General features: G+C 49.9%; 1 protein-coding gene and 1 long non-coding RNA gene across 4 annotated transcripts in view; both read left to right on the top strand.

Annotated features, from left to right (window-relative positions):
* Window positions 1–990, top strand: part of LOC136994720 (class I histocompatibility antigen, F10 alpha chain-like) — a 67,173-nt gene extending 66,183 nt beyond the window's left edge. For both annotated transcript variants that reach the window (XM_067313792.1, XM_067313790.1), the window contains 2 exons: window positions 567–690; window positions 896–990. In XM_067313792.1, the coding sequence (XP_067169893.1) occupies window positions 567–625 (59 nt within the window). In that variant the 3' untranslated portion in view covers window positions 626–690; window positions 896–990. The remainder of the gene's footprint in view (window positions 1–566; window positions 691–895) is intronic.
* Window positions 991–1,291: 301 nt separating this feature from the next.
* On the top strand, window positions 1,292–11,023 carry LOC136994760 (uncharacterized). Of its 2 annotated transcripts, none has more exons than XR_010886665.1 (3): window positions 1,292–1,406; window positions 2,647–2,770; window positions 10,901–11,023. It is a non-coding gene; the product is annotated as an uncharacterized lncRNA (long non-coding RNA). The 2 variants fall into 2 exon arrangements; XR_010886664.1 differs by lacking the exon at window positions 10,901–11,023 and adding an exon at window positions 5,734–6,025.
* The last annotated feature ends 1,354 nt before the right edge of the window (window positions 11,024–12,377 follow it).

Here is a 12,377-nt window from a genome sequence, read left to right as displayed (position 1 = left end):
CGGGCCGGGCCGGTGCGCAGGAAGGGGCGGGAGCAGCGCCGAGCGGCCGCGCCTGGAGCGGCCTGAGCCGAGCCGAGCCGAGCCGAGCCCGACGCTGCCCGGGCGGCGCGGGGGCCGCGGCCGCAGGTACCGCGGGGGCTTCCGGGGGCCGTGGAGGGGAGGGCGGAGGGGCAGCACCGGGGAGCGCGGAGAGGCAGCACCGGGGGCTGCACGGGGGCCGTGGAGGGGCAGCACCGGGGACAGCACCGGGGCGGCGGAGGGGCAGCACCGGGGGGCCGCGGAGGGGAGGCCGGGGGCAGCACCGGGGCGGTGGAGAGGCAGCACCGGCGGCTGCACGGGGACCAAGGAGGGGCAGTACCGGGACCCCGGAGAGGCAGCGCCGGCGTCGCGGGGGCGGCTCTGCCCCGCCGTGCCTGGCTCCGCGCCGCTGCTCGCAGCCCGCCCGGCACCGCGGGCGCTTAGCCGGCTGCGCGGGGGCCGCTGAGCCGCCCCCGGGCTTGGCTCGATCGCCCGAGCTGTCCCCCCTGTCCCCGGGTCCCGCTTACAGCGATCTCTGCTGATTTCAGCCCGTGGAGCAGGGGTTCCCCTCCCGGAGCGGGCTCGGCTGCAGCATGGAGCAGACTGAAGAGCTCTCGGAGCCCGATGCCCAGGGCACGCGAGAAGGGGAGGCTCCGGGAGCCCCCCTGGCGGGTAAGGAGCCCACCCCTAGAGACATGCCACCCCAGCTCCCCGTGCTCCCCAGGTCTGTCCTCTGTCACGTGCTCCGTGTTGAGAGCAAAGACGTGAGGCAGCTCGATGCGTCGCTCTGCGTGTTTTGGTTTACCACCCCCACACACACCGTGACATTGTTTCCCTTTCAGAAATAAAGCCATTTCTCTTGTCTGTAACCTGGCAGGATGTGTGACGAGGAGAGCGAGGGCAGAGCCGGACCCGAGCTGGGAAGGTGCTGAGCGAGGGGAAGGGTTCAGCGTGGTATCGGTGAAATGGGAATGGAGCGATGTGGAGGGCGCTCAGCAGGAAGCAGCACATGAGAGGGAGCGGAGACCAGAAGGAAACAACACAGGGAAGGAAGTGGATCAGTCCACCCCGCGTGGCGATCCTCAAGGAATCCAAAGCCCAGTGCAGAACCCCAACCAGGGAGAAGAAGTACATATGCAATGAGTGCGGAAGAAGTTTTGGCCAGAGCTCAAACCTGATTGTGCATCAGCGGATCCACACGGGAGAGAAGCCTTACAAATGTCACGAATGCGGAAAATATGCTGCGGGGTCCTTTGCCGCTCCATCATAAAGGGAAGGATGCTTAAAGTAACACGACCTACAGTACATGGGCCACCTGTGGCGTTGGCTGGCACATATGTATATGCTGTAGTGCCACACGGAAGGAACCACCCTAATGGTAGTATAAGGTGAGCAGACGCATAGGCAACATTTATAGTGTCATTACAGATTAACTGTGTATTGGTTACGTGCCGCAGAACAGGGGCAGCATTTACAAAGCGCAAGCAAATATCTGCTTTAGATATGGTAGCTGTATGAAAAGAGTAAGTCCAAGGTGTCATCTTTTGGGAAACAATACCCAAATTGTATAAATTCATGGGAGTAACAGAAATCTCTTTTTTTTTTTTTGAATATATAAGTCTGTAATACCACGAGTGGAGCTGGTACACTTATGTGACACATAGTTAAGACATCATCCACTGATTGTCCTCCTGCAATACAGAAAGCAGAGAGGTTAGCGGATGTTTGTGCGAGCCAAATCCATGCATTTACATGGGAAGCTGGGTGGTCTTGTAGATTAATGGCATCTGTCATGGTCAACAAGAGGCAACATCCCAACAGCAACTTACAGATGCCGGCGTTCTAACCTCTTGAGGGGACGATAGAAAGGCATGGTATCACCATCAGGAAGAACTAGAGCAGTGGCTCCTGGACCATCTGCTTGTTATGGAAAATTAGGCTCGCCGGCCACCATAACAGGCTCCGACCCTAGGTTCCCGCTGAGGCAGAAGTTCAAAGTCAGATTGGAGAGAAATGAAATTTAATGACACACATGTGGTAATTACAGCTCAAGCTGGGTGCCTCCACAGAGGGACCCTGCACAAGGACAGCCCTGAGCAATTATACCCTTACAATCTAAGCTCCCCACCCCTCATGTGAGACTTCGAACCAATGGTCATATTTAGATCTGGGGTCTTCCCCTTCTCCATTGGGTTCCTTCATTGTCTCTATGCAGGCTGCTGCTTTTCTTATTTACAAGGGTGCAGCTTCTGCTCTCGGTTGTAACTTCTTCATCTTCCCGGCTTGAAGCAGCTCTGGGGCCCTCTTTCACTTACCTAGGTAATATCTAGGAGAAAGTTCACAGCTTGCGGCCTAAGGCTTCAGCAAATTTAGCCACTAACGCAAAGCAAGTTATGCTGAGCAATCAACTCTAGACCGCTTCAGTCTGATAGTCTCTAACAGTCCTCCCTTTGTTTTTATTAAGCATCACTGCTAATATGCAGGTCCTTACCCATCTTCGCTGCTTGGGTTAATGCTATTAGTTCTGCCCCTTGAGCGCTTACAGACGGAGGTAAGGGATTAGCCTCAAATACCTTAAAGAGGCTGGTGACAGCATAACCCAAATGGTGTTTTCCATCCAAAACATAGGCTGATCCATCTGTAAACAGAACTAAGTCTGCGTTTCCCAAAGGTTCATCTTGGAGATCCTCCCGGGGCTTGCTCGAGCTGACAACCACCTGTTCACAGGAATGATGAGGCTCTCCATCTTCAGGTAGGGGCAATAGTGTCACTGGCTTTAAGATGCTGCAGCAGCTCTTTGAGGTCACATTATCTGCGTGTAGTATTATTAGTTCATAGCCGTGAGCTCTCTGTGGGGACAGTGCTTGAGTAGCATATTGTTTCAATAACAGTTCTACCTCATGTGGCACATAGGCAGTCACTGGGTGACCCAAAACTACAGGTCGTGTTTTTTCAATAAGGGCTGCTGTAGCTGTTATCACTCTGATGCATCCTGGAGTGCCTTTGGTTACTGCATCTAGCTGGGTGGAGTAGTAGGCCACTGGCCTACGGTGAGGACCTAGTTTTTGAGGGAGTACTCCACTTGCTACTCCCTGTCATTCAGGAACAAATCATTCAAACGGCTTACTATAATCTGGTGGTCCTAGAGCCAGGGCTGAGACCAATGCCCTTTTTACAGATGTGAAAGCTTTTTCTTTTCCTGGATGCCAGGTCAAAGGCTCTGTCTCCTCCTTCTTTGTCGCCTGCACCAAAGGTCTGGTAAATTCTCCCAACCCGAGAACCCATGGTCGGCAAAACCCTACAGCTCCTAAAAATCCCCTGAGTTGCTTTTTTGTTCTAGGACGGGGCATATCAAGAATTGTCTTTACTCCTTCGGGATCAATTAATCTGTGCCCTTCCTTCAAGATGAACCCCAAATATTTTACCTCTTGCTGACACAGCTGGAGCTTGGACGGAGATGCTCGATGCCCTTTCTCTGCAAGAGCGTTACATAGAGAAAGGGTGTCTTTCAAACATGTCTCTTAATCTTTACTTGCTAATACAAATCATCCACATATTGTATTAACACTGAACGTCCTGGAAGTTCAATATCCGCAAGATCATTTATAAGTATACCCAAAAAAATAGTCAGAGACCCAGTAAATCCCTGTAGTAGCCTAGTCCAAGTCAATTGCTGTCCCTTCCAAATGAAGGCAAAAAGATCTTGGCTGTCCTCAGCTACTGCTATACTAAAAAAGGCTGCTGGTAAATCAATCACAGTAAAATAAGTTGCCCAGTGGGGTATCTGTAATAATATAGTTGACGAGTCAGGAACTACTGGATGTGGAGCAATTACACGTTGGTTTATAATTCTTAGGTCTTGTACAAACCGATACTCTGGATCGCCATCAGAAACCTGCCTATTCTTTTTCACTGGCAGAATTAGAGTGTTGTATGGGGATTCACAAACTCTGAGGATACCCAACTTTAAATAGCGATCAATTTGCTTTTGGATACTTTGCTCTGCTTCCTTTGGGATAGGGTATTGTTTAACCACAGGAGGTAATCCCTTCTTTGTTTTGATCGAGACTGCACTAGCTGATTTCAATAGTCCAACATCCATTCCTGAAGAGCTCCATAACTTTCCAGGAACTGATTCGAAACCTGTTGAAAGTTGCAGATTAGTTGACTCTGGTTCAGGTGTCTCAGCCAGAACACATGAGCCCATTATTATTAATTTCATCCCTTCCGGCTGTAAGCAGATCTGAGTGTCCAAGGCTTGTAAGAGATCTCTCCCTAAAAGGCAAAAGGGTGAATCCGTGGAAATTATGAAACGTCCCCACACTCCTTTACCTCCAAGAGTGAGCAATAAGGGCTTAGTTAACGTCTGTTTGCATATTCCCATTACTGCCTATACTGTTATTTTAGCTGACGACTTACATCCTTTAGGCTCAAAATTCAGAAGGGAAAGGGTAGCTCCAGTATCCACTAAGAAGGGAATCTCTTGACCTTCTATATTTGCCATTATCTGCCCCCTGAAATCCAAATCTATATCCATGAATTCACCCCAGTTCCCACAGTATTTTCTGGGTCTCCCATCTCCTGTCATTGTGCACTGGCTGGGAATTGCCTGGTGTCATTCCCAGTACTCGACTGTCTCCTGCTGTCCCCTCCATTCCTGGGCACGCGGGGCTTCACTGGGCATTGCCGCTTCCAGTGCCCTTGTTCCCTGCAAGAATGACAATAATCATTAACTCCTAAGCGTACAACATGTTTGCTTTGATTCCGTCTATCTCCTCTGGCCCTTACTCACCCCCTTCCTCTAGTTTCTTTCAACCTGTCTCTTAACACAGCTGCTAACACACTCACATCCTCTTTCTTTTGTTGTCTCTTTTCTTTCACCTTCTCTTCATCTCGACCATTATATACAAATGTGGCTAAACGTACTATTTTGTCCATAGGCTTCCCTGGCCAGTCAGGAACATGTTTAGAAAAATACTTTTTAATGTCCAAGGCCGTTTGATCTACAAATGTGGAAACTATTAGAGGCCTGTTAGCCTCGGCTTCTGGGTCTATCCCCCCTCCAAACATTTGGATTTGTTAAAATAGTCTAGAAAGGAAAGCTGAGGGCTGTTGCTCAGGTTGTTGCTGACACTCCCTTATTTTAGACCAATTCGCACTCTTTTGTCCTGCCAAACGTATAGCTTCTTCTAAGCCTTGTCTGGCTAATTACAGCTGCCTGTAATCTGCCTCTACATTATAATTCCACCTGGGGTCCACAGCCTGCCAGGCTGTTCGAGCAGCCACAACATCCCCCTGTTCTGCCCAATGATGGTTTGCATCCAGAATTGAGTGTTTTTCATCTGGAGTGAACAAGGCTTCAAGGAGCATTTTCACCTCCCCCCAGGTAGGATCAGACGCCCGCAGCATTCCTCATACAATTTGTAACACTTTCTCGGGATCTCCCCTAAGCCTGGGAGTTTGTTGTCTCCATGCAATATAATCTTGGGGCTGTCCCCAGGGTCAGTAAATTCGCGTTGTAGCCACCCTTCCGGACCTGGCGGGGGCACTCCTGGCACAGGAACGACACAGTTTGAAAGGCAGCAGTGGAAGGCAAGGGGGGGTAGAGAGAAGTTGAAACAGAGGATAGCGCATAGGGTGGAGCAGTTTCTACAAGCATTTTAGCAGCTGCATTACTTTCAGCATTCTGAGAAAAAAAAATTCTTTCTTTTCTAGGTGCCTCTTTTCATCTAGCAAATGCCCAACTGTCCCATACATACTAATAATCATTTGTCTGGGAAACCAATCCTGCAAATGGTGACGCAGGAAAGTTAACTCCTGATGATCAAAGGTTCCCTGCGGCGGCCATCGTTCCACTGGGTTACCAGCCTTTGTCAGGAACGGCCAATCCTCCTGACGTAGTTGGATCAACCTTTTTTTTCTTAGGTTCTTTGTCACGCTACGACGGTTTGATAGTAACGACTGAGACAGTAATATAATAAAAAACTATGTTTACTTCCTCACGCAAGCTCTTAGATTGGTAACATCCATTAAAATAATGCGATTACTAATTTAGAAAGGATAGCCCAAAAGGATAGCCCGAAATGGTCGATTATTGATTCACAAGGATAACGCGAAACAATGCAATTACTGATTTAGAAAGGATAACCCAAAACAGTCAGTTACTGCGCTAGTAACTGAAAGCACTGCTTATCCCTACTTGCAAGCTTTCTTGTTCACTCTCTTAGCGAGAGGGCGCTCAACCTTGAGGAGTTACTACTGGCCAGCCTTTTGGCTCCCTCTCTTAACGAGAGGGCTCTCAACCTCGCAAGGAGTTACTACTTGCAAGCTTTTGGTTCACTCTCTTAGCAAGAGGGCTCTCAACCTTGAGGAGTTACTACTGGCCAGCCTTTTGGTTCACTCTCTTAACGAGAGGGCTCTCAACCTCGCAAGGAGTTACCTTAACCCAGCGTCCCAGGAAAAGGGGAGGGGGGGAAATACTCACGGTCCAGCCGGAGACGATGGTCAGGTCACGTTCCCATCCCTGCTCAAACTCTCCTGCTCGGTGACCCTTTTTTTATACCTGGCTGGGACTCTGGGCAAATGTCATCCATGCTGATTCATGCATAGCTGCATATTCGTACAGCCACTTCTCACTGGCTTTTTTTTGCTTTATTATTCGTTTCCCACCTCTTCCTCATATGCTAATTAGGAGGGGCGGTGCGAGATAATATTAAAATGGGGTGTAATGAGCTGAAGGGTATCATTGGTCAGAGTTAAGTTCTGTGATCATGGTCTTTTGCTCCTTGCGAAACAGGGAGGTGGACTGCAATGTCTTCACATCGCTTCCTCCTTCACCTCGTTTGTCTCGCCACCATCTTCATGTAGACAGCTTGACCCGACCACACTCATTACTCAATCCCCAACTTCTCTAATTTCGTTAATTTGTGGACTCATAATAATTTTGAGACAGTCTTTAGTATCCAAGTCTCCTTTTTTATACAGCTGGGACTCTGGGCAAATACTGCTTTCGCTGACTTCTGCGAGTTTCATAACAACAGGGCTGTTTGTCTGTTCGGAAGGACCCTGCTAGCAAGGCAAGACCACAACACCTCCGTATCGCTTCCTCCCTCCCTGCGGGTCCATGCAGACTCCTTAGCTGGCAGACCTTTTCAGTCCTGTTAGCCCTTCACTTGCTCGACATTCTTGGTACCATCAATCTTACTCTAGTTCTGCAAAATTTCGGCTAAGGGCGTCCCTTTTTCTATGCCAAACTTATTTCTCATATTGAGTTCCTGAAAAGTGCGTCTTGTGCTGATCAGGCAGCGCACTTCCTCATAATACACCTTTTTTTTCCCCCCCAGCAACACCAGAATTTAGATTTTCATTACCCCCTGCAGCCGGCATGATTACACTCTCTCTCTCTCTCTCTCTCTCTCACTCTCTCTCTGGGAACCGCACTCACCACCCAAGTCTTTGACCGCCAGGACTTCTGTCCCTTCGCAGTGGGCAGCTCTGTCAGCCGACGGGTGCCCCCTTCGGTTCCCAGGTCACACGCACTCACACTAGTCACAGTACCGGTATCCATACTCACACTAGTCACGGTGACTCTAAGTCAGTCTTGCGGTGCACCTTAGGCTGATCAGGCTGCGCACTCCCCCTTCCGGCCAGAGTGAGATGGGACTCGAACCCTCTCAAACCCCAGAGTGAGATGGGACTCGAACCCTCTCAAACCCTGAGGGTGGGACTCAAACCCACTCTCCCTGAAATTTAGTACCTGGCACGCCTTACGCTGATCAGCCTGCGTGCCCCTTACTGTGCACTTTGTTACCAAACCAGAAGTTAGAATTTAGGCCGGAATTTAAGACTCACCCTCTCGGTGACTCCATTGCCAAAGATCCCAGGTGAACTCACCCGATGGTGCCAGATGATCATTTGGAGATGAGAGGCCTCAGCGGTGGTCGCCTAGGGTCCCACCAGGGTCGCCAAACTGTTATGGAAAATTAGGCTTGCTGGCCACCATAACAGGCTCCGCCCCTAGGTTCCTGCTGAGGCAGAATTTCGAAGTCAGATTGGAGAGAAATAAAATTTAATGACACACATGCGGTAATTACAGCTCGAGCTGGGGGCTTCCGCAGAGGGACCCCGCACAAGGACAGCCCTGGGCAATTATACCCTTACAATCCAAGTTCACCACCCCTCAAGAAATAGTTCGAACCAATAGTAATAGTTAGGTTTGGGGTCTTCCCCTTCTCCATTGGGTTCCTTCGTTGTCTCTAGACAGGCTGCTGCTTTTCTTAGCTTCAAGATTGCTACTCCTGCTGTCCGTGTAACTTCTTCATCTCTCTGGCTTGAACCGGCTCTGGGGCCCCCTTTTACTTACCCAGGTAAAAGTTCAACGTATCTAGATGAAAGGTCACAGCTTGCAGCCTAAGGCTTCAGCAAATTCAGCTACTAACGCTAAGCAAGATATGCTAAGCGATTAATTCTAGACCGCTTCAGTCCGATAGTCTCTAACATGCCAGAACAGTGCCAGGCCGCTTCTCCTTTTGAGGAGTTAGTATCCACACAGTGGCTAAAGAGTGTGTCAAGGGTGTTTGCTGAACTTGAGGCACTCCAGCACTGTGGATCAGAATTCCTGGCGGTATCAGTGCTCCCTGTGAGACATTCGCTGGCGTGGATATGCATACCTGGAAAGATAAATCTGGAGAAGAGGTCAAAGAGAGTGGGGCTATTTGAACAGGTATCAAAGGTGTAAACAACCATACACACTGTGAAGGGCAGGCAAGGCTTAAGTGTAAGCTTATAACTCTTCGTTCAGTAATCATACGTTGCTCAGATGTATAGAATTCTACCTCCCAGGAGGCGAGTATGCGGGGCGCGATCCCCCTTCCATTACGGATATCCGAGCAGGGGTTGCTGGAGTCGGTTTGTCTTGTACTCGCTCATAGGGAGTAAGCATTCCAACACGCCTGTTGTTAAGCATAAACAGCGCTTGTGGGAGCATGCTCACCCACCCCCTTGACGTTTGCGTGGTGCTAAGTGTTGGATTTGTTCTTTTAGCAGGCCATTCATTCTCTCTATTAATCTGCTAGCTGGAGGGCGGTACGGTACATGCAAAAGCCAGGTGATCCTCAAGTCCTTTGCCCATTCTTGTACTACATGGCCTGCAAAGTGGGTACCTTGGTCACTCCGTATTTCTTTTGGTATACCATAAGTATACATGAGTTGCTCTAAGTCCCGTACAGGAGAGGATTGATTCGCATGGGAGGTAGGATATGCACAAATAAGACCTAAGTGTCTGCAGCAGTCAATATACACTTTCGTCCCTGTGAGGGGGGTAATGGGCCTACATAATCTACTTGCAGGGTTGCAAAGTGTTGTTCGCCCCTCTTCATGCAACCATATGTGCTGGTGAAAGGCACTTTTGTTAGCTTCATACAAATGGGACAGTTAGCACGGGCTGTCTTATACCAACGTAGCGCTAACATGGGATGATGGCCTGGTGATAGATCCCAAACCTAAGCTGTGATGGGGCCACGATGCCCTGATCGTTCATGCACTTGCCAAGCTTGCTTTAACTCTGAGGGCGTTGCCATCTGGTCGACTGCTGTATTATGCTGAGTCGAGAATCTCCTACTTCTGATGGGCATCAACGTTGCACAGACACAGCTTTAGCTTGCACAGTGTCCCAAAGCCTTTCCCACAAGGGGCTCCCCCAGAGTTCCTTATCATGTATCTTCCACTGTGCGGTGGCCCATGTTGGTAACCAGGTGGGCCCTGACGGTATCATGCGTCACCCATGCCTGAATGGGGAGGGGGGTGTGTACAGTCACCGGGTCACCTCCTGTAACTCGTTCGCTATCCTGCAAAGCCCACACCACAGCCAAAAGCTGTTTCTCCAGAGGTGTATAGTTTGCTGTGGCCCCTTGCAGGGAACGGGACCAGAAACCTACAGGTTCCCGCCTTGCGTGGGTACATTGCTGCCACAGCCCCCAAGACACCGTATCCCCCATGACCGTTACCTCCAGCTCAAAAGGTTGTCCCTCAGATGGAGTGAATAGTTCACAATGTTGGACCACTGCCTCCTTGCACAGGTCGAAGGCTTGCTGCTGTTCTTTAGTGCATCGCCACTGGCTACATTTTTCGGTCAAACACTGTAGCGGCCGCATTCAATATGCTAAGTGGGGTATAAAGGTCCGCCAGAACCCCAAAAGGCCCCAAAAAGCTTGTAGTTGTCTCACAGCAGTGGGAACAGGGTGCTGTTGAATAGTATTGTGCACTTTCTCAGGGATAGCTTTCGTCTGCCACCTTCAGGCTATCCCTAAGGATTGCATGCTGATGTCCGGCCCCTGTACCTTCTTAGGTTTTACAGCACACCCCCGCTCCTGTAGGGTCCGTACCAGCAATGATAACTGCTCACCTACTCGCTCTTCAGAAGGTCCCATTATCAAAATATCATCGATATAATGATGGATGGTACACTCTGGAAGGAGGGGAGGGAGATCAGCTGAGATCATCTGGTGGCAAATGGGGGGGGCTAAGTTTATAGCCCTGAGGAAGGACTTGAAATGTATATTACTTATTATCCCATGTAAACACGAATTGATCTTGCAATTGCAGGGAGATAGTGATGGAGAAGAATGCATTCGCCAAATCAATGACAGCTTTCCATTCCTGCAGATGTTTCCCTATGCCTTCCGGCAGAGTTGCCATGTCAGGTACTACGGCTGCTAATGGTGGGGCAATTTTATTTAGCTCCCTGTAATCCACAGTCATACGCCATGAGCCATCAGGCTTCCGAACAGGCCAAATAGGACTATCGAAAGCCGACAGGGTAGGGCGTATTATTTGAGTATGAAACAAAGCATCTATAGGTTCCTAAATCTCCTTTCCCCACCAGGAATTCTATATTGCTTCACTTGCACCACAGTGCGGGGAACCGGTAAATCCACTGGGTCCCATTTTGGATACCCTCTAATCAAAGTAATGGATCGCAACTGCAGTAATGCAGGACTTTTTCCAGAGGAGACCAATCCTTGCAGGCTCTGAATATCTCTGCCCAGTAGCACGTCGATCCCCAAGTTGTACTTGTGAATTGGTGCTAATAAAACTGTGGCCGAAAATGGGGGGGGGGGGTGCCAATTGCTAATGTGACTCCAGCCTGTATCGCTGGGGTGGCCGATCCTCCTAACCCACGTATATGGGTAGTGGCCTTCCCCGGAGATACCGTGCTATGTAGTACAGGAGCTTCTGCTCCAGTATCTACTAAGGCGAGCACAGCTATTTCTCCTCCAGAGCACCAGCAAATTTGCAGGGGTGCAAAAGGACATCGGTCCCCCCGACGGTAAGCCGCAACCGATGCTCGTATTGTGGGGGTCCTATCTCCCCCTCGTTGTCTCTTGGCTGGCAGTTTCCACGCTGTGGCCGGAGCAGGGGGGCGGCAGCCTGTGTTTGATATTGCTGATCAGCATGTAACCACCGCCACCACTTGAATAAGTCAGCAGTAGAAAGACCATTTATCTCCTCACGTAATACCCCTGCCTGCAGCAGATCAGCCCACATCTGCCACCTCGTTACCTTTTCACTCAATTTAGTAGTTCCCTGACAATTTTCTCGCTCTGGAATTCCGAACTGCTCTCACTTGCTTAGTATCTGGTTCACCAACAAGTGCCAAAGCCCTTGTGTTGTTTACCAAAGCCCCCACTGTCCCAGTTGCAGGCGTTACTTTGCTAAGCAGTAATGGCTTTAAGGCACTTGAAGCCCCCCTTAATAACTGGGTTTTCATCCGACCCATATTTTCCACACCATCCGGTCCTTCTCCATCTGCTAATCCAATTGCTACCCCCAGCTGCCGCCACACATTGATCCCTTCCTCAAAAGCACGTCATGCTCCCACTGCAGCGGCTAAGTCACTGGTGGATGGAGAAGCACCTACCACAGCAGCGCACAACCACTGATATAATGTTGGAGCTACAATAACATTTCCTGCCCCATCCCGCGCAGAAGTTAATTGGGTGAGATAATACTGTACTTGAGCACCGGTTGATAAGGGGCCCATTAAATTCAGCTCCTCTCTTACGAGACTAAGCGATCCGGCACCTGCATCCCATGCTCTCACTAACCAGGCTAACAAAGACTCCCCATGGGGGCTGCTGCTGGAAAGCAGTTAAAAATTCACGCAATTCCTTCAGGGTATACATCCTAGATTGCTCCACTGTATTCCCGTCTACTCACCTCTCCCCCTTCAATTGCACAAGAGGTCGGACCTGGGGAGTAGCCGGTTCTCCTTCCAATCCAAATTCAATCTCCGAGTCAGAGGAAGTACTCCAATTATTACCATCCCACTCCTCTGGGTCCCAGGGGGGTCTAATTATTAG

This window comes from Apteryx mantelli, chromosome 32 (genome assembly GCF_036417845.1).
Source record: "Apteryx mantelli isolate bAptMan1 chromosome 32, bAptMan1.hap1, whole genome shotgun sequence".
Lineage (NCBI taxonomy): Eukaryota > Metazoa > Chordata > Aves > Apterygiformes > Apterygidae > Apteryx > Apteryx mantelli.
Note: the sequence above shows the minus strand (reverse complement) of the source record. Positions and strands in the feature narration are given on the sequence as shown.